This window comes from Panthera uncia, chromosome D1 (genome assembly GCF_023721935.1).
Source record: "Panthera uncia isolate 11264 chromosome D1, Puncia_PCG_1.0, whole genome shotgun sequence".
NCBI lineage: Eukaryota > Metazoa > Chordata > Mammalia > Carnivora > Felidae > Panthera > Panthera uncia.
The window spans coordinates 73,272,387-73,299,796 of record NC_064808.1 but is presented as its reverse complement, the minus strand read 5'-3'; the positions used below and the strand labels follow the sequence as shown (position 1 = coordinate 73,299,796).

Sequence of the window (27,410 nt, the reverse complement as noted above, 5' to 3'; positions counted from 1 at the left end):
AAGAGGACACTTATGGTGATGAGCACTGAGTGATGTATAGAATTGTCGAATCACTACGTTGTGTATCTGAAAGTAATATAACACTAACTACACTGGAATGAAATTTAAAAAAGGCTTAGGCTTACAAAAATATTTTAATAAAATATGAAAATACCCAAGCCATATCTTATGTGAAAAATCAAGCGTAGAAAACTACACATATGGTATAGATAAAGGATTAAACGAAAAGTATGTATCAAAGTGTTGACAGCATATATACGTGGGTAGTAGTTGTCCTGATGGGGTGTTTTTCCTACCCCATTATACTTTTTTGTACTGTCCAAATATTCCATAATGTACCTCTATTATTTTCACAGAAAACTTCCTCAATAAATTGGAAGGAACTTGATTCGAGCCATAAACTCTTCAGTTGTGCTTGGCTTCTCCCCCTTTGACATAAGCCCTCACCTCATCTTTCCAGTAGGCGCTGATAGATTATCGCTATTACAATATCATTGACTGCATTTCTTATACTCTTTCCATAACTGGAGGCCTGTGTCTCCCTCTTCACTTCACCCATTTTGGCCACATACTGCCCCCCCCCCCCAGAAATCACCAGTTTGTTCTCTGTATTTGTAGTTCTCATTCTGCTTTTTATTCATTTTTAAATTCTATTTATGAGTGCAGTCATATAGTATTTGTCTTTCTCAGTCTGACTTATTTCATTTAGTGGAATACCCTCTAGATCAATCCTTGTTGCCTCAAATGGCATGATCTCATCTTTTTTATGACTGTATAATATTCCATTATGTATATATACCACATTTTCCTTATCCATTCATCTACTGATGGACACTTAGGTTGTTCTCATGCCATGGTTATTGTAGACAATGCTGCAACAAACAGGGGTGCATATATTTTGAGTTCATGTTTTTGTTTTCCCTGAGGAAATATCCAGTAGTGGAATTACTGGATCACATGGTATTTCTATGATTCTTTTCCTCTCATGAAGCATAATAATATGCCATTTTTCATTAAAGCCAGATACTTTTTAAAAAAATTTTTTAACACTTCTTCATTTTTTGAGAGACAGAGTGTGAGTGGGGGAGGAGCAGAAAGAGAGGGAGACACAGAATCTGAAGCAAGCTCCAGGCTCTGAACTGAGAGGGGCGCCTGGGTGGCTCAGTCAGTTAAGCATCTAACTTCGGCTCAGGTCATGATCTCACAGTTCATGAGTTCGAGCCCCATGTCGGGCTCTGTGCTGACAGCTCAGAGCCTGGAGCCTGCTTCAGATTCTGTGTCTCCCTCTCTCTGTGCTCCTCCCCAGCATGCATACTCTCTCTCTCTCTCTCTCTCTCTCAAAAATAAATACAACATTAAAAAAAAAAAATTTGAACTGAGAGCACAGAGCCCAACGCGGGCTCAAACTCACAAACTGTGAGATCATGACCTGAGCCAAAGTTAGATCCTTAACCGACTGAGTCACACAGGTGCCCCTAAAGCCAGATACTTTAGATTTGATATTTCTAATTCTTGTAATAACAACCCTATGATGCGGACATTGTTAGGTGTCTTTAAAGTAGACACACTGAGGCTCAGAGAGGTTAAGTAACTTGATCCGGGTCATACAGCTAATAAGTGGTGGTTCTGGGATTCCAGCCCAATACTGCTCCAGACCAGTAATCTTCAATTCTGGCTAACCATCGGAATCACCTCCAGAAATTTAAGATAGTCAGATAATCAGGCCTCATTTCAGAGTGATTAAATCACTGTTTCTGGAGGTGGGCCCAGACATTTGCACTTCTTTTTTTAAAAATATTTGAAATGTGGAATGTTCTATTGTTTCCAAGGTTGAGCACCATTGACCTATAACAACCCCTTCTCTTTTCACGGATTGGATAACGGAGTCTCAGAGAGGGGAGATTATTGCATTCCACAGCTAAAAGTGTTGGAACCAGAGTGCAAAAAGATTTCCCTAATCCCATGCTGCCCTCTGGGAGCTTACTTGACAGTTCTTCCTCGATCTCTTGCATCCCCTGGGCAAAGGCAGGAGGTGGGGGGGGGGGGGGGGGGGGGGGGGGGTCGGGGGGGCCAGTCTCGGCCCACATGACAGTTCTTGTGTGCCCCCTGGTGGGCTAAAGTGGTAAGGAGCCACTGCCTTAATAGGTACTCAACCGGTAAAAGAGTGAAGAGCTCTAAGGGTCTCTGTATTGCCTGATCCCAATGCTGCATGTTGATTTATACAAGCCGGCTTCTCTCTTGGTGGCGCTTTACAGCATCCCCGTCCTTGGAAGGAACAAACCAACTTCTACACAAAAACCACACTGGATTGGTACAGTGCCTTGCCTCCAAAGACGCCACATACAAAGCCGATTTTAAATCGCGTGCGACACTTCCTCATCTAAGCGCTCAAGGGAGAAATTTTTTAAATCTTATAGTAACTGTACCTAAGGCAGCCCTATGGTTCATCTCACAGCTTTTGGAGTCAAACATTCCTGAGGACGAATTCTAGCTCTACAATTATTAATCTTACACACTTCAGTGAGCCACATGGCATCTTTCACCCTCAGTTTTATCACCTGTAAAATGGTCATTATAGTGCCCAATTCCTACAAGTGTTGTGGAGACTGAGTGCACCTGTAAAGTGCACTGCGCCTGGACTGTATTAACCTCCTCCACCCTCAAGCCCCACAGATGATGATGATTACTATTACTGAAATTGACCCATGTCAGGTGCATTTTTACCAGGCCTGGGAAACACTGTCAAATAGGAAAAAATGTTTTCAGTGCCATCTGGGATCTCACACGTCTGACAGAACCTGCAGCACTCCGCACTCCCCCTCAGGTCATTTTTCCCCTTAAACATGTTTTCTGCATGTAGTCCTGTTCTCATTCCTGGGGCAGTCTCACCTGGAAGGGATGAGAAGATGAGCAGCAGCCAGCAAAGGAGACCAAGAATGAGGCATCTGATGCAGAAGGGAAACCAGGAGAGTGTGTTGCCCTCGAGGCCACCTCAGCATCTCTGGAGGAGGAAATGACTGGCCGGGTAAACGCTGTGATAGGTCAGTACGCACCGCCAGGAGCTGACAATCCAACTCAGTAAAGGGAGGTCATTGGTGACCTGGACAAAAGCAATTTTGATGTGGAATTCTGATTGGAGGAAGGAATTTGATACAAGCATATATTACTCTTCGGAGAGGTTTTTCTATAAAGAGGAGCAAAGAGATGGGGTGGCCGCTGGGGGAGGAAATATTTTCGTTTTTAAGATGGAAGAAATCACAGCATGTTAGTAGGGATGCTGGGAATGATCTGGGGTGAGGGCAGACTGGTGCTTCAGAGGACAGAGGGAAGAATTGGGAGAGCAGCTCTCCTCCTAGGTCAGCGTGAGGGGATCTGGTACACACGGGAGCACAGACATGGTTCGTTTCCGGTAACAAGGCCAGGGGCAGCGTCTACGCATATAGGCATCTACGCACACCGCCCTCAGGCGGGCAGATGGACTGGGAGCCTGTGCAAGCTCTCTTCTTGTGGACTCTGCTTTCTCAGTAAGGTACGAAGCAAGGTCATCAATGGGAGTAGCTGTTTTTAAGTGAAACAAAGTACCATCAAGAGAGCAAGGGGCATGTTAAGATTTAGAAATAATCATTCATGGGAATGAAAGCTGGTGCAGCCACTCTGGAAAACAGTATGGAGCTTCCTCAAAAAACTCAAAATAGAACTACCCTATGACCCAGCAATAAACTAGGCATTTATCCAAGGGATACAGGTGTGCTGTTTCCAAGGTCCACATGCACCCCCATGTTTATAGTAGCACTATCAACAGTAGCCAAAGTATGGAAAGAGCCCAAATGTCCATCGATGGATGAATGGATAAAGAAGTGGTATATATATATACAATGGAGTATTACTCAGCAATCAAAAAGAATGAAATCTTGCCATTTGCAACTACGTGGATGGAACTGGAGGGTATTATGCTAAGTGAAATCAGTCAATCAGAGAAAGACAAATATCATACGACTTCACTCATATGAGGACTTTAAGAGACAAAACAGATGAACATAAAGGGAAACAAAAATAATATAAAAACAGGGAGGGGGACAAAACAGAAGAGACTCATAAATATGGAGAACAAACTGAGGGTTACTGGAGGGGTTGTGGGAGGGGGTATGGGCTAAATGGGTAAGGGGCACTAAGAAATCTACTCCTGAAATCACTGTTTCACTATATGCTAACTAATTTGTATGTGAATTTTAAAAAATAAAACATAAAATAAAAAAAAAAGAAATAATCATTCAAAGAGTGACGTCAATGTAGTTTAGCGTGTAAGAGCCTTTTCCGGAAATGACGAGGTTTGCATGTAATTTCAATTGAAATTCAAATAACAATAAACATATATGCGATGCTCTGAATTTCCTTTATTTTCAAATAACCGTTTAAACCACTCTATAAAACGTTCTATAACATTATTTAAGGAAACTTGTGCAAAACTTAGGGTGGGAATCAGACCCCATTTCCCTATCATCAAAACATCATGCAAACACTTCTTTTCTCAGAGGATGTTTAGCTTCGTGGAATTACTTACAGATGATGGTACATTTTAATTCCATGTACCATAATGAGAATTTCCACGAAGCATAAAACTCTTTAAAACAATATACATTTCTTTTGAACCATTTCAGATGAAGCTGTGTTGGGTGCTTTTTCAGGAAGTTGAAACTAAGCTCAATCTCCTTTCCTGAGGCACAGCCCCGCACTTACGGCAGATTTGCACAAAATACACCAACGACTTCTCAGATTGCTCATCTCGGGTGCCCACGGTTCACGTCATCACAGGTAGAAGAGAGAGTTGGCTAGTTCCAAACTGGGTTCTTTATGAATGCTCTGTGCCACCAGAAAGGTCAGCTTGTGCGCATACTGACAAGGCGCTGGGATACTGATTAAGCCCTGAGGAGAAAACATACTGGTAGCAGTTAAGAGGATAACTTGTTCTCCAAAGTAATACATTTTCCTGAGTTTTATCTCCTACTAGTTACATATGATAGAATGCATTTGTGAGTACACAGTGACTAAACTCAACCAAGGGTAACCTCATCCATGGGGAGCACAAGCTCGCTGGGCAAGAGGGGATGGGGGCCCAATCTGCCTTCATGAAGCTGAGCACTGGGTGCCATCACACCTAGCGCTAATCTAAGTTTCCCTTGACTTGATGCTCCAAGGGGCTCAGAGCAAATCTTGGCCTTGGACTTCGAGAGTAGCTCCTGGCTTCGCACACAGGAACACAGGACAGACGAACCCGTTACCTTCCCATGAGACAGCGTCTGAGTTGGTTTTAACTTCCTCAACTGTAACTTGGAAATAACAATACCCTGATTTCCTCCCAGGCTTGCATAAGACAATGCATAGACTATGGGGCCGCTGGGTGGCTCAGTCAGTTGAGCGTCCGACTTCGGCTCAAGTTATGATCTCATGGTTCAAGAGTTCGAGCCCCACATCGGGCTCTGTTCTGACAGCTCAGAGCCCAGAGCCTGCTTCAGATTGTGTGTCTCCCTCTTTCTGCCCCTCCCCCTGCTTACACTCTCTTTCTCTCTCTCTCTCTCAAAAATAAATGTTAAAAATTTTTTTAATTTAAAAAAAGATAATGCATAGAATGAAGTCCTCCAGAAATTGTAAATACTAATGTTACAAATAATAATGATGATAATGATGATGTTAACAGTTATTGCTACTTGATTTCTATGACAGACCGTGTTTCTCTCAAGGACTCATTCATTCATTCATTCATTCATTCATTCACTCTTTCCTCCTTTGTGAAGTCAGGACACAGGGATACAAACGTGAACTGGGTGACAGTTCCTGGGTGGGAACCCTGAGAGTCAGTACCCACACAAGTACACAGCTGTCACTCACCGGCCAGTTGTAGTACAGGTGACACAGTTTGAACGTAAGTCTCTGCATGTGGTCGGGCTTCAAGCCATTGTCATCATAGATGACATTATAATAGGTGGGATTAACAGTTCCCCGACAGGCAGCCTGACTGATTAGGTAGAAGTCATACCTGAGGGGGAAAACGGAATGAACATGAGAAAGAAGGCAAACAGAATAAGGCCTCACTTGAAGAACACAAGGAAAACGTTTCATTAAGAACAGATTTGCTAACGGCACTTGCCAGTCAGGACGAGTCGCTTCTGAGTCCACCACGGTGCCAAGTGGCGGGTTCTGCAGGGATCGGTTCATTTCCATGCAGAATCGCAGCGTGCACTTCTTCCTGACCACAATCACGGACAGTTTGGAGCTTGGAACCAGAAAGGCAAAAGGAAAGATGCAGAGAACTAAAACCAAGCTTACAGCTTACCTAATGACCTTTATTTGGTAATTTCTAAATGGAATAAATAAATAAATTCATTCATTAGAAGAACACTGCAAAAATGAAGAAAATAAAAATTATCCCCTCCCTCAGAGGTGCATACAGTTTTTTTTATTTTTTAAAAGTTTATTTTGGGGGGCGGGGAGAGAGGGAGAGAGAGAGAGAACCCACAAACTGTGAGATTATAACCTGGGCTGAAATCAAGAGTCAGACTCTTAACCGACTGAGACACCCAGGTGCCCCCCATATAGTTTTTAAAATTAGAGACTGTCCGTCTTTGTTTCAAAAGTGTGGTGTGTCCAGTCACTTGGCCGGTTTGTATCATTTGAAGGGGACAGGGAGGAATAGTTAATAGGGCAACGAACTTCAAGTCACATTTCTAAAGGAGGGCTTTCCAGAATATTCCATAGAGACAAGATTTCTTTTTCCATTAGCAATAGTGTCCCTATTTCACTTTCACTCTTCCTCTCAATTTCTGAATAGCAAAGAGACCCGCAAGTTCTCTCATTCCTCAGATCATCACTTCTGAACCCTGCAAGACACACACCTGGGGGATGGATGGACAGACCAAATGTACATTTGTGCCAAATGTTGAATGATCAAATATTAAAGTCAGGATTTAGTAAAGCCAGGGTCAAATCCATTTACTGGCCATAATTCCCAAAGGAACTTTTGGGAGGCAAAGATTGCAGTGAAATTTCACTTTCAAGCAGTTTAATTATCTTAAAAATATATTATTGGTTTTCAGTACTGAAACTTTCAAAAGCTGATGTTATACTGCAACAAAACTCCTCAGCACCGTCAGCTGCTAAATTCACTCCTGCTAGCCCAAAATTGCATACTTGTGATTCTGCGCAGTCACCTGAGGTCAGTGGGAGGGAGATAGGGTTGGCTGTTAGGGTTTGGACTCAGGGGAAGATGACACTGCCCCCCAAGCCACCGTGCTCTCCCTCCACTCTGACAGTCACTGGTGAAGTCAAGGCTCAGTCCCCCTGTGGCCTGTGACTGCAACTTCGGTTGATGGTGGTGATGACAGTCACACCTGACGGATGAATGCTGTGCCCTGCTTGGAATAGGATGCCTTCCGAATATTTTAGGAAGCCCATTTAAGATTATCATCCTCCCCGAATTGCCACTTCTAATATTCTTCTTGCACCCGCCACCTGACATACTCACCGAGGAAAGTGTACTGCAACACTGAATCAAGAAACATGGCAAGGGAGATGAGGGCGGTCTGACTTCCATCTGCAGCGCAGCCTGCACTGCCCTCACACTCCTTTCAGCACCTCCATCGACCTCCACCTGCACACCAGGGCCTGCACGGCAGGGACTTTAGCCCCTGGTGTGGATTTGGGCCTCGAATTGGAAACCACCGCTTGTTTAATCCCGCGGCATATGTATGAAGTGTCTTCACCCTCGTGCTGAGTCTCAGTGTCAGCTGCTCTGGGGGACACTTGCCTTCTTCCGGGGGCCCCCACCCAGGCTCATGCCACCCTATTCACAGAGGACCATCTCAACCACCCTCCAGTCTAGGGGAAACCCGTCCGTCCAGCTGTACTCACATGATGCAGACAAGAGCAAAGCTCGCCCGCATGAAAACAAGGTGCTGGAGTGCAGTAATCTGAATAGCTATGATAAAATGTGCCCTGGTTGCAAGTGTGGGGAAAAAAACGTAACTCAATACCTGGTGTTTGCACTCGCTTCTGTCACACTGCTCAGCAGCTGTGGAACTTCGTATTCAATCAGTGTTTTTAGCTGACCGTCCCCTACCCCATTCCGGTACACAATTATCCGTGCCGGCAAGCCATGGTTGTGCTTGTACCATTTGTTGAGTGCTCCTGCAGAATTTGTTGTCAGGAAGAAAAGAATGACTTGTCCAACGCCAATAAAGAACAAAATTCCCATGTAGTTCAATGTTTTAAGTTCATTATTTCCGACCACTGTAATATAGGGTAATACCTAATTTGAGTCATGACTGCACTAATATAAAAATGGATAACTTTAGGGCTAACATCTGGCATCTGCTATTTGAGGAATCATACTGGTTTCTGTGGCAAAACATACTCTTAAACTTAACATATCCCTTTAGTAAAATTTTAATATTTAGGCAATAAATTAAGTCGTGCAAAAGATTAATTCCCAAAACCAAATTAATACTAATTTAGTTTCTTCAACTCTTCACATGCTATCAATGGATACAGACCGGATAATTTCATGTCATTTTCATCTCCAATAAGCATAATTATGAAAACATAAGGAGAGGACGTGGCTGATCTTCTGGAAGCATCTCTTACCATGGACTCACCCAATTTGGTTCTAAGTTGCACTAACAATATGAACTCTGAAAACATTTCTACCCACTCCAACTAGAAATTGCCTAAAGAGCAGAGACCAGACAGTAATTCCTACTCAACAGAAACTTTTCACAACTACTTAAAAAAAGAACCAAGTTTTGAAGTGAGGGCAAAGTAATATAATAATTATTTTCATGTATATACTGTGCAACTGTTTTAGAAGGGTTCATTGTCCAGGAAATCCATTTGCGTTCAATAGAAGATGATCATATCTGTAAGGCCATAACCAACACATATCAGCAAATTCAATTTTTTGGGAAAAAATACTTACACCCCTTTCCCAAACTTATAGATGGGAAAATGCGGATCAGGAGACGGAGTGAATCACACAAGAAGTACTATAGGGAGTGGCAAAGCCAGATCCTGGCCAGGGCTGGGCAGGGGACGGGAGCCCCAGATATCTGTTCCCACTGTACCCCCACTGTGAATAGGCTCCCCTCCTTGTCTGCCTTCTTCCCCATCTTCTCCTGCGATGCCAGCCCTCATCTGCCAGCATTCCTATCCCCACCCCACAGGCTTCTTTCCTATTTCTAGACCTCACAGCACTCTGTCATAATCCCTGTCTCTCCAGGTAGATTCCTTTGGCCTTCACACTGCTTGCCAGAGCCACCAGCAGCTACAAACTCCCCTGCCTCTTAGAGGCTTTCTGTTTATCATACACAGATGACAAATGCAAATTCTACAGCATCTGTTAGTGTGGATCAGGATACAGCTTTGGGAATCTCCATCTGGGTGATGGTTGACTCAGGCAGGCTTTGGGGAGTCTGCTTCCACCATCTGGTCTGCTATAGGCACGCGGACTCTGGGGCCTGAAGGAATAGCGCTTGGGGCCCACCGCCACTGCTATACTTTTAGTACCGGTCATGAAAACTTTTAAGCAATCTGCAACATCGGCCGCCGTTCTCTGAAGGATACACCGAGAGAACCACCTAAAGCAAGAAAAGAAAAGAAAATAATGTCCAACTTCAAAATGCCTACCATAAACGCATTAGAATTAAATGAGGAAACAGAAAACAACCTAAGTGTCCATCAGTGGAAGAATGGGTGAAGAAAATGTGATGCTTCAGATGGCTATTAGACACATGAAGGGATGCTCAACATCACTCATCAGCAGGGAAATACAAATCAAAACCACACTGAGATGTCACCTCACACCTGTCAGAATGGCTACATTAACAACTCAGGAAACACAGATGTTGGCAAGGATGCAGAGAAAGGGAAACACTTTTCCACTTTTGGTGGGAATGCAAACCAGTGCAGCCACTCTGGAAAACAGTGTGGATGTTCCACAAAAAATTAAAAATAGAATTACCCTACGACCCAGCAATTGCACTACTAGGTATTTGTTCAAAGGATGCAAAAATGTTGATTCAAAGGGGCACAAGCACCCCAATGTTTATAGCAGTGCTATCCACAATAGCCAAAGTATGGAAAGAGCCCAAATGCCCATCAACTGACGAATGGATAAAGAAGATGTAGCATATATATACAATGGAATACTATTCAGTGATGAAAAAGAATGACATCTTGCCATTTGCAACAATGTGGATGGAACTAGAGTGTATTATGCTACACAAAATAAGTCAGAGAAAGACAGATATCATATGATTTCACTCTTATGTGGAATCTGAGAAACACAACAAATGAACATACAATGTTGTATGTCATTACACCTCAATCAAAATAAAAAGAACTAGACATTATGAGCAAATTTAATGTTCATGAGCCTATATATGTTATACAATCATAACTATATTAAAAACCTCCCCTCCTCAAAAGAAATTTATCGATAAGAGAAACTAAAGCATAGTGCGGACATCAGACACGCTTGGGTTCAAATCTTGGTTGGCATACTCATCAGCCATGTGACTTTGCTACGTCAACCTAAGTCTCAGTTTCCTCATCTGTACCAAGGAAACACACAAGATGGTAAGGTAGTTACTACCTCACAAGGTTGTTATAAAAATTAAATTAGATAATATATATAAAGTACTTAGCACAAGATAAGCAATCATAAATAGAAACACTATGTTATTATTATAAAGGAATTTATTAGTTTACCAAATTTACTTTCAAAATATTCAAAACTAGGGTGTATTATGCTAAGCAAAAAAAGTCAGTCAGAGAAAGACAGGTATCATATAATTTCACTCATACGTGGAATTTAAGAAACAAAACAGCATAGGGGAAGGGAAGAAGAAATAAAATAAGAGACAGAGAGGAAGGCAAACCATAAGGGACAAATACAGAGAATAAACTGAGGGTTGCTGGAGGGGAGATGGGAGGGGGATGGGCTAAGTGGGTGATTAAGAAGGGCACTTGTTGGGATGAGCACTGGGCGGTATATGTAAGTCTTGAATCACTGACACAAATGCCACACTGTATTTTAACTAAAATTTAAATTAATTGATTAAAATTAAATAAATAAATGGAATCACATAGTAAAAAAACAAAAAACAACAACAAATAAACAAAAAAATATTCAAAGATTTCTCAAGCATAAAGTTCCACTTCCATAGGAGAGGCTTTTGGACTTGAAATCTGAACATGATTAACTTATTTAAATTTCAGAAGAAGTTCTATTGTTAAAGACATTAAGTAAACAAAAGTACTTGCAAAATGAAGATGACTTTGTGTAAGTGTGCATCAACATTATTATATATGCCAATAATGACACAATTAGGAATGTGGCTAACAAACTGGAAGTCCTTTTCCTGCTTGATTAACACATTAATGTGTCACATTAAGTGACACATGGAACAGGGATCTCACACAACCTGGAATGAAGTCACAGGCACACTGCTACTTATCCTATTTCTCACCAGCCCAAATATATACCTGACCACAGGCTTAATGGAGTAAATCAAATAACCTAAGTCCAGGAATAAAATATGGTGCAAACAGTTCGTATAGCCTCAAAACACATTGCTTAGTTACATATAATGAAACAATTCTAGGAACTACAATTAAATAGATACTATGAGTCAGTATTTAATGCATTATCCCCAAACCTGCTTATGTTTTCAGCAGCTGTGTGAACAACTACATCAACTGCCTTCAAGTGTTAATAACAACAAGCATGTATTGAGCATCTGCTATGGGAGGCTATGTTTTAAGCATTTTATCTTATGTAACTTCCATAAATACCCTATGAAATAGGCATCATCTGGGAACGCAAGCTGGTGCAGCCACTCTGGAAAACAGTATGGAGCTTCCTCAAAAAACTAAAAATAGAACTACCCTACGACCCAGCAATTACACTACTAGGCATTTATCCATGGGATACAGGTGTGCTGTTTCCAAGGGCCACACGCACCCCCATGTTTATAGCAGCACTATCAACAACAGCCAAAGTATGAAAAGGGCCCAAATGTCCATCGATGGACGAACGGACAAAGAAGATGTGGTATATATATACAGTGGAGTATTACTCGGCAATCAGAAAGAATGCAATCTTGCCATTTGCAACTATGTGGATGGAACTGGAGGGTATTATGCTAAGTGAAATTAGTCAGAGAAAGACAAAAATCATCACTCATATGGGACTTTAAGAGACAAAACAGATGGACATAAGGGAAGAGAAACAAAAATAATAAAAACAGGGAAGGGAACAAAAGAGAAGAGACTCATAAATATGGAGAACAAACAGAGGGTTACTGGAGGGGTTGTGGGAAGGGGGTATGGGATAAATGGGAAAGGGGCACTAAGGAATCTACTCCTGAAAAATCATTGTTGTGCTGTATTCTAAATAATTTGGATGTAAATTTTAAAAAATTAAAAAAAAAGAAATAGGCATCATCTTCATGCCCATTTTACATGAGACCACAGCTAAGTCACGGCAACATTAAATAGCCAGATGTCATACACCGAACAAGTGGCAGATCAGGACACAGAAGCAAGCAATCAGATTCCAAAGCTTGCTGCTGGATATAAGTTCCTAGTACAGTACCTAATACAGTGCACATGTACAGAAAATAAGTACATGAAAATTTCTATCATCCATCGTTTGAGGAAGCTGCCTGGCATACGAGTATTAGCTTGTCCTAATGTGTGTATAAACATAGTTTTTTCATAAGGCTACATATTATCTTAATATTATCAATCACACTTTATATGTAAGTATAATTTATGACTAAAATGTTCATATTTTTCAAATGAGGGAAGAATACAAACTGTTTCCTGCTGCATGGTTTTTAGTTAAACCGCAAACTATAATTATGGAATACGTTGGGGTAATTGTAAAAGTACCTGGTGATTCCGGGGTTAATGCTGGCCACAAATCCAACCACTACCATTCCCTTGCTGACTTCGTCTTTACAGGCATCGATACCGACCACCATCAGGGACTTTAACTGTAAAAGTAAATTTTTCATGATTTAATAAAATGGGACATTATTTCCCCAAATGATGACTTCATATGAAGTTTTGAAAAAAACTGTCCCTGGTTATTAAATTAAGTTAAGCTATATGCCAGGGAGATCAAGGTCCAGATGAAGCAGATCATTAAAACAGAAACCAAAGAGACTTGAAGATGGAGGGATAGGGTGGGGTGGGGGGCTTGATGGCTCAGTTGGTTGAGTATCCAACTCCTGGTTTCAGCTCAGGTCATGATCTCATAGTTCATAGGTCTGAGCCTCCTGTTGGGCTCTGTGCTGACAGTACAGAGCCTGCCTGGGATTCTGTCTCCCTCTCTCTCTGTCCCTCTCCCTCTAGCTCTGTCTCTCTCTCAAAATAAAGAAATCTACTTAAAAAAAAAAAAGATGGAGGGATGAATACGGTACCTAATTTGCTTAAGAGACTCACTGGAGTGCAAAATAGCTACCATCCTTTGTGGAGGTGGACAAGTGCCCTTAGTGTGGCTCAAGAGATTCTGGGAAAGTGATCATTTATCCCTGGCTTCTGGGCTGGTGGGATCTGAAGAGGAAGTCCACTCCCTATTGTTCAGATGTCTAAGGGATCCTAGTTGCCACTGGCCATGAGCCTCCAGGGAGGCAGCTGGGGCTCAGCACATACATCCTGGTTATGGAAATGGAAGGGAATGGACGACATCCCCTCATTTCTCACCCCCTCACTTCCTCCCCCAGTGGACGAGGATTTTCTTAGTTCCCACCACAGTTCAAAATCATAGCTCTGCCGGTTCCCCAAGCTGTGGGGAGGCCCCCCTCCAGGGTGCAGGGCTACTCTGAGAGCTAGTGCTCTGCAAAGAGTAGGTAAAAGTAGAGGCCAGAGGGCACAGATTTTACGTGGCAGCGGGAAGCTCCAGATCAAGCCACCCCTTGGTTGACAAGTCTGTGCCAACCTAGATTCTCTTTCATGAAACATTCTGTTATCAACTTACTCAAAGCTCCTGGGGAACAGGAGCCTCACCTCACCTTCTGGACGGTGTCTTGTGTCATGCCACAACCCAGAGCGGACAAATAACAAACCCACCACACAAAACAAATACCTCTGGAATCATGTGAAAATGTCTCGTACTCTGATTTCATTTTTAAATTAATAAATGGACTGATTACTAAAAGACTGACAGACTGCTCACAGGGATCTCCACAGCCCACAGTTCGCCTCCGAGTTTACAGGCCATTTGCATGGCAATCTTGGTGGCGACACTCATCATCATCCCCTGTTTATTCAAGGTCCGAGTGAGCACACACTGGCTGGGCACTGGGCAGAAGGAGTTCAAATAGTTTTTAATGGTATCGTAGTAGTTCTTCTGATTAGAAGGTAGAATACACATTACCTAAAAGGGAAAAAAAAAAGAAGAGAAAAAAAATTTACTTATGTTTAGAAGTAGCTTTAAAGTAAAGTAGCTTTAAAAAAAATGATCAGCATGGAGCTTATTTGGGATTCTCTGTCTCTGTCTCTCTCTCTGCCCCTCCCCAGCTCTAAATAAATAAATAAATAAATAAATAAGAATTAAAAAAAAATGAACACATGGGTTCTCTAAACATCTTGCCTCCAAGTTCCCAAGAAACAAATATTAAAATGCCTACAGTTGTGTTAAATGGCCTTTAACCACTGACAATCCCATTTGAAATGCTTTTTTATCAGCCATCGGCTCTGCAGTCCCACTCCAAAGCCCCCCAACCCCCCACCCGCTGGCTTTCCCTTCCTCCTATCTCTTCTGATTTGATTGTTTGGCTCCTCAAATTCCCTCCTAACCTAGGTCTTACTCCAGCTCCCTCCCACCCCCTGTTGGCTTTTCCTGTGGCTCTCCAGCCCTCATCCCACCATCCCTCTCCCATCCTTGCCCACAGATAGGCCAAGTGCAGGATTAGCTTACAGGGTGGTCTCCTTCCCAGCAGGTACTAGACAACCAAAATAAAAGAAACCAACCACAATTGTTTTGTTTACTGTGACCTGAGAATAAGGCTATGGCGGAGTGGGAGGGTGGGGGGGGGATAAGATAAGGAGAAGGAAGCTTCAGGTCCTCAGGTATTTTTAAATTCCACCCATCTCTGCCAGCACCTCTGTTTCTTAGCAGGTGTTTCCCTCGGAAGGGCTTCTCCTGGCCTGTTTCCATCTCCTTTCCACCCTTTATTCTCTACCTTCAACACCTACCAAATTATACAAAAAAACAGGCACTGTCATGACCAGCAGAGAACAAATAGATTTTTCACCTATAGATCTGTTCAAAATCATAATGTGAAGGGCCAAAATTACTTACACTTAAGTACATAAAATAGGGAAATGTATCTTAGGGGGTCTTCCTGCTTTCCATCCTACGAATTTGGAGCCAAGCAAGGTAGGCATCAGACCAAGGCAGTGGTTGAACAGGGATGGGGGCCGAAAGAAGGTGGGAGACAAGTGAGACTGGTTGCTTACAAGGGGACAAGGATGTGAAGTGGTAAGTGGAGGGTAACAGGGGCCACACTCCCCTTATCAGAGAAGGGAGGTACAAATATGGCAATGGAGAATGTTTTCCTGTGGTGTTGGGACTGGAACTGGAAGTGTGAACACGTTTTCAATATATACATAGACAGACATGGTAGTAACATAGATGTAAGGGTGTATGCATATACAGCTAAACCTTGAGCAACACAGGTTTAAACTATGCAAGTCCACTTATAGGCAGATTTTTCAATAAACATAATACAGTACTGTAAATGTATTTCCTCTTCCTTATGATTTTCTTAATAACATTGTGTTTTCTCTAGCTTACTTTTGTGTGAGAGTACAGTATATAGTACATAAAATACAAAAATATGTGTTAATTGACTATGTTATAAGGCTTCCAGTCAACAATAGGTTATTAGGAGTTAAGTTTTGTGGGAGTCAAAAGTCACATGGGGATTTTGGACTATGCAGGGAGTCTGCACGCCTAACGCCCACATTGTTCAAGGATCAGCAGTGTCTGAGTATACGTATGTAGACACACGCGTACACAATATTCCTAGCTTTGCCCATTGAGAAAGTCTGGGGGCAGTGACACCCCATTACCAAATAAGCACACCCAGCTGCCCAGATTTTGATTTTTTTTAAATGCTTATTTTTGAGAGAGAGAGAGAGTGTGAGTGGGGGAGGAGCAGAGAGAGGGACACACAGAACTTGAAGCAGGCTCCAGCCTCCATGATGTTAGCACAGAGGTCAAAGCAGGGCTCGAACTCACAAACTGAGAGATCATGACCTAAGCTATAGTCAGATACTTAACCAACTGAGCCACCCAGGCACCCCCCAGATTTTGATTTCTAAATACTGTTCTCTACCAAAAGTAATCATGGCTCATTGGAGAAATACCTAATTCCAGAGCCAGGCAGCAAAATTTCAAAATTAACCTGAAATACCTTATTGTGCCAGATGGTAAGGAAGTGTCCCCCAAACAATGGGGACATGTCAAAAAGTCACGGAAGCCAACCTGAATGAGTCTCCAATCAACAAAATCGCGAACAATTTGGGCATCAAAATAAATAATATTGGTAATAGACTATAAACTGGTAAATAAAACAGGAAACCATGAATCCATAACTGATAAAAATAAATGAACAAAGAAATGGGGAGAAGAGAAAGTCCTTCCTTATAACATAAGGCTACCCACTAAATGTAGAAGGCATACAAAGCTGCATACTAATTAAGTTAATAAACACATACATAAATAAAATAGTAATAATAACAAAAGACAAGAATTATCAATGGATTCTAAAACTAGAGGTAAAAGTTTGATCAGAAACAGATTTACATAGTCTCAAAGTGTCTCCCTGCAAAACACCAGACAAAAAAACACCTGCTTCACAAAGAAAGGAGTAAATGTACAGTGGAGAAACCTGGCAGATACCTTAATTAATGGAGTACCTCCTGGTAGGATGCATTAAGAACACAGAATCATTGCTGTGATAATCCCGCCAAAAGTACATAATCAGAATTTAATTATAAGCAAACATCAGACAAACCCAAATTGAGGGATATTATATAAAGTAATTCATCTATACCCTTCAAAATTGGAAAGTCATCGAAAACTAGGGAACTGTTCCAGACTGAAGGAGAGTCTTAAAGAGGCAGGACAACTAAATGCAATGCATTAGATCCTTTCACTGGAGAAGACATTTTGGGGACTAATGGAGAAATGTGAATGGGAGTCTGTGGATTAGCTGGTCTTACTGTTTCTTGATTTGGATGGTTGTCCTATGGTTCTGTAGGAGAGTGACCTTGTTTGTAGAGAATACGCACTGAAGGGCAATAGGGCATCAAGTCTGTAACCTACTCTCAAATGGTTCAGGAAAAAAGATGGTAGGTAGATAGGTAGGTAGGTAGGTAAGTAGGTAGATAGATAGATAGATAGATAGATAGATAGAGGATGGCAGGCAGGAGGGAAGGAAGGAACGAAACAATGAAGCAAATATAATAAAATGTCAACGACTGGGGAATCTGGATGAAGGGTATCTGGGAGTTCTTTGCACTCTTCTTGCAATCTTTCTGTTAAGTTTTATTTTATTTTTAAGAAAAAAAAAGACGCTCTTAGGGTTAGAATTCCCTTTGTTTAATATAACATCCTTATGGGCCTTTTTTGTGTCTGACTAAAAGAGGAACAGAGACGGCTACGTTGCTCTGCAGGAGATGGGGACCGGCATGCTGGGGCCCAGAAGCGTGAGCGAGGTAAGTAAGAGACACTGCTGTGCGGTGGGAGGCTGAGGCCTGGGAGAAGAGACATGGTTGAGAGAGCCTTAAGAGCAAGGATGTCAGGGGCGCCTGGGTGGCGCAGTCGGTTAAGCGTCCGACTTCAGCCAGGTCACGATCTCGCGGTCCGTGAGTTCGAGCCCCGCGTCAGGCTCTGGGCTGATGGCTCGGAGCCTGGAGCCTGTTTCCGATTCTGTGTCTCCCTCTCTGTCTGCCCCTCCCCCGTTCATGCTCTGTCTCTCTCTGTCCCAAAAATAAATAAAAAACGTTGAAAAAAAAATTAAAAAAAAAAAAAAAAGAGCAAGGATGTCAATTGTAACTCGTCTGGGACGTTGGGGTGTGCCGTAACCTTGCCTCGGACGCAAACCCTCTGCAAAGTCAGCTGCACAGGGGCATACACACAGGACACTTTGGGAAATGAGAGAGCTGTGGAAACGGATGCAGTGCAGGGGGAGACGGCACTCAGGAAAGGGGGCAAGAATTCAGAGGAAGCAGCCGTGGGTGACATGGAAAAACCTAAGCCCTCCAAGAGTCTGCCAAAAAACTGGAGAGAGCACTGGGTACCCAGCATTTATGGGGTAAGATGGGAGTCACTTTATCTTAAATCTTAAATAAAAGATGGCCCCCAACAAGTTAAAAATATGTAGACATCCAAGAGACTGAGACAGGGGTAAAAACAAGTATTTAAAAATTAATATTAGAAATATGAAAAGGAAATAAAATATTGATTAAAATGCTAAGATTAATCCTTTCTTGGGTTCTTGGGGAAATGCACAGCAATTTGCAAACATACCATGGGAGAATATGCTCACATTCATTCTTTCAAGGAAAGAAGACTGTTAGATATAAGGAAAAAATAAAAATTATACATCAAAACCAAAATTATCCTATACTTACCAACTGAACATCAGGATCAACATGTTTCTGTACAGCGCTAAAGAATGCAGCTGGATTTTCTTGTGCTTTTATGCTACATGAAAAGATTCATTTTGACAATACGTAATTCCCTTTTTAGAAGCACATAACATGCAGAGTCAAAACTACTCCAAACAGAATTTTATAATCCCCACTACAAGATACACAAGAAATATGTGATAATCATTTTTATTAGCCTAAAAATAGTTTGGTGGAAAATGCAATTTCCTCAATTATATGTAACCCCTACAATTAATAATTCTGTTTTTCCAAAATGAGGTTGAAAGTGAGCTTTTGACATCACAAGTCTCAATACCAAGCACCTGAAGCTGGTTTGAGTTGAATTGGGATTAAGATTTCTCTAACACTGGGATGCGTGGGTAGCTCAGTCAGTTAAGTGTCTGACTCTTGGTTTAGGCTCAGGTCATGATCTCAAGGTTCATGAGTTCAAGCCCCGAGTTGGGCTACGCGCTGACAGTGTGGAACCTGCTTGGGATTCTCTCTCCCTCTCTCTCTGCCACCCCCCTCTAAATAAATAAACAAACTTTAAAAAAAAATTTCTCTAATACCAAATCCCCATGAGAACTTTAAAATAAAAGTCTCAAAAATCATCAGATTAATGAGACCAAGATATTCAGCTAATCAAAATGATTCAGATTGAAAGATTTTTCTTTCAGTGACAGCTTGCTTGGAGCCTGGAATATTTAGCCTGCCTCAACCAATTAGTCAGCAAGTACTTAACTGTTCTGTGTTTACCTTAGGGGCCAGACGCTACAGAAATAATTCCCACACAGACGACTTCACAGCTTTGGTTTCTTTATGTAGAATCCGCTTCTGATATGTATAAACAATTGGAGTGTCCTAATGCCCAGTGGCCTTTTCAGACTTGCCCAGCAGGTGGCGGGACGGCTGTTTCCTGATCACTGATTCTAACTGAGCTACAGGAATGGCCTGCAGCTCTGTAAAAACAACTAAATGTTTCTGACTTTTCCAGTTCGATCTCTTGCATGCAGACTCTGCGACTACCCTACTGTCCATTCTTTCTAAACTCATCAGGCAAATGTTTCAGATGGGAGAAACCGTGCATATAAAAAATCTAACAGGTAAATGGATACTTCATGGGAAAGAAAAAGGATGGAATAAAATACGGGCTTTCAGATAAAACAGGCTAAGAACAGAACGTGGCAAGGGCTTGTTCGTGGAATTCATGTAAGAAAGAAGACTGTGATGTCATCCCCGGGTCTGTGACTGTGGCTTCTTTCATTAATCTTTTCCTGCTTCATTAGCTCATGGGTTAAGAGAAATTAGAGCAGGTGAAACTCAAACCAGGTGATTTGTTAACAGATGTGATAAGACGAGAATTCTAAACTACAGTGGAAAGTGAGACTTGGTTGTAAAATGAGCATGGCTTTCAACAATGCTTGTACAGCTGATGTAATTAATTAGTAACCATGTGTTTAAAGAATAACTTCCCACCTTGCCAATTAGGACACTGCACCTCCACTATAACAACAAAATGAAGTATGCATTCCTCCTTATGAAGCATATCAAGCTCAATAAAATGAGGCAGGAGCAATTTCATTGCTTTTCTAAAGCAAAGAGTATCCAATTTTGAGTGTGATTGTGTATATGGGGATCCCTTACTAAACTAGAAGCAATTATCTTTGTCATCCCCAGCAACTGGCATAGTATCTAATAGCAGATACTCAATAAATGTTCAAAGGCTAACTGCCCTTGGTTTTATCAGAACACTATCTAAATAATCTTATACTACGGTTAACAGAATCAGAAAAGGTTATTTTAGATCTATTTTTACATTAAATTTTAAAGCGTAAAGTCTATCACATAAGTCAGGAAATGCAACTTTCATTTTTCAATACCCTGTTTGCTGTTAAGGTTTATAAATAACTGATATGAAAGAATTAAGGAGAAAAAGTTAATGGATTTATGCCCCAACCAGTACTGAAAAGATTTGGAGATAATGAGACTATTGCCTAAGAACTATGAAAACAGTTTTACAAAGACCAATATAAAATATATTTTAACTATAAAAAATCACTGCAAAATCTATCTACTTAGAACTATTTTTTTGGTAATTTGTATTAGGAAACTTTACTGAGATAAAGCTTTTGTAGCTACATGAGCCATTATTTCTGATCTTCTAACCAAACCCAATTAATATACCAAAAAAAGTTGGCATGATTTTCTGTGTATTCTCACATTTTGGGGTAGTCCACATTAAATCCCATGCAACTTCCAACTCTTCTCAAGCAGTGCAGAAAGTTCTCAGTCACATATTCAGCTCTGTTGCTACATAGAATCAACCATTTATTCAAAGACTGTGCACTTAAAATCTTGCAATTTCGCATATCCTTGGACCAATCAGCTGCAGACGCAGGTTGACACTGAGAAAAATAATGATCATGAAAGGGTTGAACTCATTTATTCGGAAAGCGACTGAATAAAGACAGCATGAAGGTGGATGTTCCAAGTTTGTCCTAGGAGAGCTACTTAGTACCACTTGCTATTCACAGACTGCACATCTGGACAGATTACACAGACTTCCTGGAAGTGGAGGCATCTGATCATCCCCCCATACCCCCCACCGGGTCGGCCACTCCCCGGCTGCAGATCAGAAGGCAAGGCCCTTTACCTCACGGACTTCCGCTGTGTGCAAAGAAAGGTATGTGGTTCAAGGATCTCTGGGCTCCCTTCCAGCTCTAGGATGGGTGCCCTTTAATGGGAATCCCTAAGCAAACAGGCTGTCTGATTCAGTCTCTTTAGGCATAATGCTACCTCAAATAGAAACGCTGTCAAATGCTACTCCAGGTCACTACACTACAACTCACACACGCTACAGGGTAGCTAAGAGTGTATTTTATGCTAGAAGTAGCTATGTCTAGGAGCAAAGATGAGGCCAGGGCACAGGCTCCTTTCTCACTCTTGGATGGTCCCCCAGGTGACTGGAAAACTCAGCTCCCGGCACTGAAGAGGGGAGACTTTGGACTGGTCACTAGCCTTCTGCTTATATCCATAGACCGGAAATGAATGGAAATGTCTTTGGTATAGTGAGCTAGGAAGAGCCAGTTAGAATTTAAAAGGACCACCCTGAATCAAATCCCTTGCTATTCAGTATTGCCTTGTAACAACATGGCTATTTCCTGAGAGCTTGTTAGAAATGCAGAGCTCTTGGGAGACCTGGGTGGCTCCGTCAGTTAAGCATCTGACTTAGGCTCACGTCATGATCTCACAGTTCATGGGTTCAAGCCCCATGTCAGGCTCTGTGCTGACAGCTCAGAGCCTGGAGCCTGCTTCAGATTCTGTGTCTCTCCCTCTCTCTGCCCCTCCCATGCTCACGCTCTGTCTCTCTCTCTCTCAATAATAAATAAATGTTAAAAAAAATTTTTTTTAAAGAATGGTATAATATAAAAAAAAAGGAAAGAAAGAAATGCAGAGTCCTGGGTCCCATTCTGGACCCACTGCACCAGAATCTGGACTCATTCATTAGCATATGAATGTTTAAGAAGCATTAAAATCCCCTTATTTTACAGATTTCAAAGCTATGGCTGAGAGAGATTATGGAGCCAGCTGGTGTTAGTGACAGACTTAGATCAGTCTTCTTGATGTTGCAATCAGGGCACCTTCCACCAAGCAGTCTGAAATCCAACCACAGGCACCCTCATAATGCCTTGCCATTAGGTGGCATTAGGTGGCCAGGAAGAGACTCAGCCAGGTCCAGGAGGCGACCTTAAAGAATGAAGGGGAAAGGTTAGCTCTCCATCAGTGGTTTCATCTGGAGTCATGGTTCATTCTTTCCATTGCCACCAGTATGAGGAGAGCCACAGCACTCTCACCTACACCCCTACCTGCTATGGGCTAACAGAGACCGAGGACAAATGTCCAAGGCTCACTCTGAGGCCTGGGAGCCTCTCTTCTACTCAGTTCCTAGAACCCAATTTCAGAAAAGCAGAATTGGTCTGGAAGCCCATGACACAGTCAACTCTAGCCCAGTCACCACCACCACTAGCAGGCAGGTTCTCCTATTTTAATGCCTCTTCTCCTACGGAGACCTGTTTCCACACTAAAAAAAAAAAAAAATGCAACAAAAAAGCTCCGAGAAATATGATTTTACTTACAGAGATGATGAGACGGATCATTAAATATTTAAATCCTGTTTCATGTGTGGAACTGAAACTGAGCTTCTTTTTACTGACTTCTAGCCAAAATCTTTCTTTTTTTAAGTTTTTAAAAAAATTTTTTAATGTTTGTTTTTTTTTGCTTTTTGTTCTTTTTTTTTTTTTTTTTGAGTGAGAAAGAGACAGAGCATGAGCAGGGGAGGGGCAGAGAGGGAGGCACAGAATCTGAAGCAGGCTCCAGGCTCAGCAGAGAACCGGATGCAGGGCTTGAACCCACGAGCCACGGGATCATGACCTGAGCCGAAGTCAGACGTTTAACCCACTGAGCCACCCAGGTGCACCTGTAATTAGCTTTTAAAATGGGCAAAAACAGAGGGGAAAGTGCAAAGATAATTTACCATTTTTGCATAAAATGGGTTCATTTTTTCAACTGAGATGTGTTTCCTTGGGTTTCAGAGTGCCTCTTTCCCTAAACGCTACGGCTGGGGACGGACTCCCTGCGTTTCTTCACATTGATAGCAACCAAGCAGCATTTCACTTGGGGGGGGGGGGGAAGAAACCTGGCATCAAGAAACATAGTCTATTGGAATTAACCTTCGCCAGCTCCAAAAAAGTTTTCGGGTACTATAGATTTTTTTTTCTTTTTCTTTTATGTAGTGACACAAAAGCACTGCAACAATTAATAATAGGTGGGAACATTTTAATTGCCATAGCTTGAAATACCATTTTCTAATGTGTTTTTAAGTGTGAAACCACACCACACTGACCTAAATCGTGTCCGGTGGGTGCTAAGCCTCAGAAGTACACTCAGATTGAAAACAGAGGGGACGTCAAGGTTTAGGACAAGGGGAAGGCATGGACATGGCCCTAGAGAAACTAAATGATTATTACAAGCCCACTAGTCACTCTGGCATATGATCAAACTTACACATACTCAAGCAAATACTTTTAAATGAAAATAAAATCATAGCACTTACTATGTGGTCTTGCATTAGTATTTTTTCCGAAGGCAAAACCCGCCCGGTCAGAGACACCTGGCATCCAAAATGCAGCCCCCAGGTCTCCAGCTCAAAACGAGCATCCTTGTTTCTGTTGACAGAGTTTTAAATCATTAAAGCGCTTATCTTCTAAGGAATTTTAATTATTAGAGATAGAACTATAACTTACTGAATTAGTCAAAGACTAATTTTTTTTTATTTTTTAGGATTCCTGACTTTCATTTCTACTCACCATTGTTTTCCCCTGCTCAAAAGAATTATGGGACAACTGAACCCATTTGGGACATGCAGGGATGGAGAAGGCTTCCAATGTGGCACACTGGTTAGGAAAACGGGCCTTTGAGCCAGACGGACCAGGGTTTAACTCCTAGTGCTGACACTTCCTAATATGTGACCTTGAGTAAGACTCAAATCTTCTAAAGTTATGGTTTCCTTATTGGCAAAATGTAGGCATAATAAAGTTAACTCCTTCAAATGGGTGATGTAATGATTAAACTGACAACACCTGGAAACTGCTACCACAGGACCGGGCACATGCTAATGTGCTCAATAAATGTGAGCTATTTTTCCTGATAATAAACTTGCTAACAAAGAGATATTATGGAGCTTCTGCCGGTGGAGATGTCTTCTGGGAATATGTGAATTAGTTGGCCTAGGAGTGGATGAATGATGACAAAGGAGGGAGCATATGGACTTAGGCTTCAGAAGACTCATTGGATAGACATGGCAGCAGGAAGATCATGGGGAGAATATTAGTATTAGCAATATTAACTGCTTTATATTTGTATAGTACTTCAAGGTTATAACTTAGTAAACCTTAACCACAGCTGATGTATAACCTCACTGGATTATGATACACGGTCATCTCTATTAAGCTGTAAATTCCTTCAGGAGAGGTACCATACCGACTTCACCTCCTGGCCTCCACGGTAGCCGGCACATGATAAGCCGGGCACTCACTGAAGACACTGATGAGACCCATGCATTGCCTAGTAAAGCCTCCCCTCTCTCCTTAAGGGAGCTCAAACCCCTTTACAGTGACAATGTGCAACAGCTCATTATTTCCATCTGTTAATGCTATGTGTGGTCCAGTCACATTGAATACTTGGAATTATTTTCCGGCAGATGCTATCTGCCCAAGATGAGATGGGTAGGGTAATCTCCAGTCGGGAAACTGGGTTGAAGTCAATGGGATTCCTGAAAGGTGGCAGGGAGAGGCAGCAGGAAGAGTAAGCCAGAGCCCAGAATAAGGGGAGAGAACCAGGAAACTTCTCAAGCAGGCATAAGCCTGGGGGGTACCCAGGATGAACGACATAAAGCATAGCCACAAAATGGAAAACTGTGAAATCATGAGCATGATATTAGAGATTCACATTTATCCTATGGAAATGTTCAAGAAAAAGTTACAAAAACAATGCACAGGGGCGCCTGGGTGGCTCAGTTGGTTGAGCGTCCGGCTCCGGCTCAGGTCGTGATCTCGCGGTCTGTCAGTTCGAGCCCTGCATCAGGCTCTGTGCTGACAGCTCAGAGCCTGGAGCCTGCTTCGAATTCTGTGTCCCCCTCTCTCTCTGCCCCTCCCCCACTCACGCTCTGTCTCTCTCTGTCTCAGAAATAAACCTTAAAAAAAACTGAAAAAAAACCACAATGCACAGTGCTATGCCACTTTCCTAAAATGAACATTATTACATGCGTTTAAAAATATTTGAAATGATATACACCAATCAGGATTCGTTCACGCATTAAACAAACATTCACTGAGTACACACACACACACGTTTCAGTCTACATAAATTTCCAAATTCGTCCTCCAAGTTTTGTATCTTTAAAGAAAAAAAAAGGCCATTCTACAATGTTGTCCAGTAGAAATACAAAGCAACCCACATATATAATTTTAAATTTTCTAAATAGCTGCATTACAAAAGTAAAAACTGTCAAATAAAATTGTTTTTAAAATATATGCCATTAACTCAGTAAGTTGAAAATGTGATCATTTCAAGATGTGGGCACTAGCCACATATGTCCTACAGTTACATGAAGCTATAGCAGGGGGCAGTGAAGTTTTACTAGGTCAGAAGGGAAAACAGGAGCAGCTGGGATCCCAAGAGACAGCCAACTGTCAGAAAGAGGACAGGAGTGCAGTCTGAGGGCCAGATGGGCTAACCCAAAGGGCACACAGCATTCCTAAGCTTAAAGAACACACAGTAGAAATCTTCTAATGGTCACTGTGCTGAGGCCACTATATTGAGACTGAACATTCTTGACCGTGAATATTGGGGGGCTGAGGTGGCGGGGGTTTTTTGTTTTTTAAATTACAACATTTTTCTTCATTCAATTTTTTACCCAAACCTCCATGTTTTACAAAGAAGAAAGCAAGAGTCATCTTGTTGAAGCCGGGTGGTAGTTCTGTCAGCATGGGCCCCAACCACCTCCCCCCCACCCCCCTGCAGGCTGTAGTCCTGAGCATCTGGGGTGAACCCCTGGTTCCGGCCAACGCAATTCAAAAGTGCCTTGCTCTGAGTCAGTAGGAAAGAGACATGTTCATCAAGGAATGAAACGTTTTGTAGACCATCCAATTCCATAAACTAGGCCTTAGGAAGGACACCCTCTGACCCCACAAAGCTGCCCAGTACCTCTGGATGTCGTCAGCAAGCCTGGCCAGGCGCTGCTGCCTTCCCAAAGGACTGAGGCGTGTTTCTTCAGCCACAGCCTTCATCAGCCGGAAGTCAGAGGTTGCCTGGCAGGTCAGCCCTATTAATGTAAATGAAAACAAAGTGGAAAAATGAACATGCAATGTAACCCAGCCCAGCTCAGGCAGACTGTAAGCTTTCCACTTAAATGGACTCAGGTCTAGCATCTGGATGCAAAAGAAACGCAAGCCACACGTGTCATTTTAAATCTTCTAGCAGCCACATTGGAAAAAAGCCAAAAAGAACAGATGAAGTTACTTGAATAGTATATGTTACTCAACTCAATATATCCAAAATGTTATCATTTCAACATGCAATCACTACATAAAAACTAAGGAGCTCTTTTCTCTTTTTCATACTAAGTCTTAGAAATCCAGTCTGTATTCTACACTCACAGCATGTCTCCCATGTCTCCAGCTGGCCCTTCAGTCACTTTTCCAGGGCTCACTAAACACATGTGGCCAGTGGCCACCATATGGGACTGTGCAGATCTAGAATACCATGAACAAGGATCATCCCTTCCTTCAAATATTATATCCTTATTAATTTTTCTAATTGTGAAATAAATATATACATATCGTAACTGATTCCCAAAATGCAAAAGGCAGAAAGTCCTCCTTGCTTAGTCCTACCCTATTAATCAAATGAACATGATCAAAAGTACTCGGGACAGTTACTCAGATTCTACTGTAGAGTGAGGATTACTTCTAGAACTCATGCAAAAGGAAAACAAGGATCACTTTGGTACCATGCAAACAATGTACCTGAAGAAAATCAAAGTCATATTGCTTCCTATGCTAGGGAAGCTCAAAAATGTTAAAGACAAGCTTGGTTTTATATGATCCAGCAATTCCACTACTAGGTATTTA

General features: G+C 41.9%; 1 protein-coding gene across 1 annotated transcript in view; it reads right to left on the bottom strand.

Moving 5' to 3' along the window:
* Positions 1-4,374: 4,374 nt before the first annotated feature.
* The window catches only part of PIWIL4 (piwi like RNA-mediated gene silencing 4), a 45,388-nt gene continuing 22,352 nt past the window's right edge, over positions 4,375-27,410 (bottom strand). The window contains exons 10-20 of the mRNA XM_049653897.1: positions 26,485-26,602; positions 23,834-23,945; positions 20,941-21,125; positions 18,703-18,775; positions 14,234-14,434; positions 12,946-13,049; positions 9,556-9,626; positions 8,028-8,181; positions 6,146-6,271; positions 5,887-6,034; positions 4,375-4,923 (exon numbers count right to left, since the gene is read on the bottom strand). Of these exons, the coding sequence (XP_049509854.1) occupies positions 4,807-4,923; positions 5,887-6,034; positions 6,146-6,271; positions 8,028-8,181; positions 9,556-9,626; positions 12,946-13,049; positions 14,234-14,434; positions 18,703-18,775; positions 20,941-21,125; positions 23,834-23,945; positions 26,485-26,602 (1,409 nt within the window). The 3' untranslated portion in view covers positions 4,375-4,806. The remainder of the gene's footprint in view (positions 4,924-5,886; positions 6,035-6,145; positions 6,272-8,027; positions 8,182-9,555; positions 9,627-12,945; positions 13,050-14,233; positions 14,435-18,702; positions 18,776-20,940; positions 21,126-23,833; positions 23,946-26,484; positions 26,603-27,410) is intronic.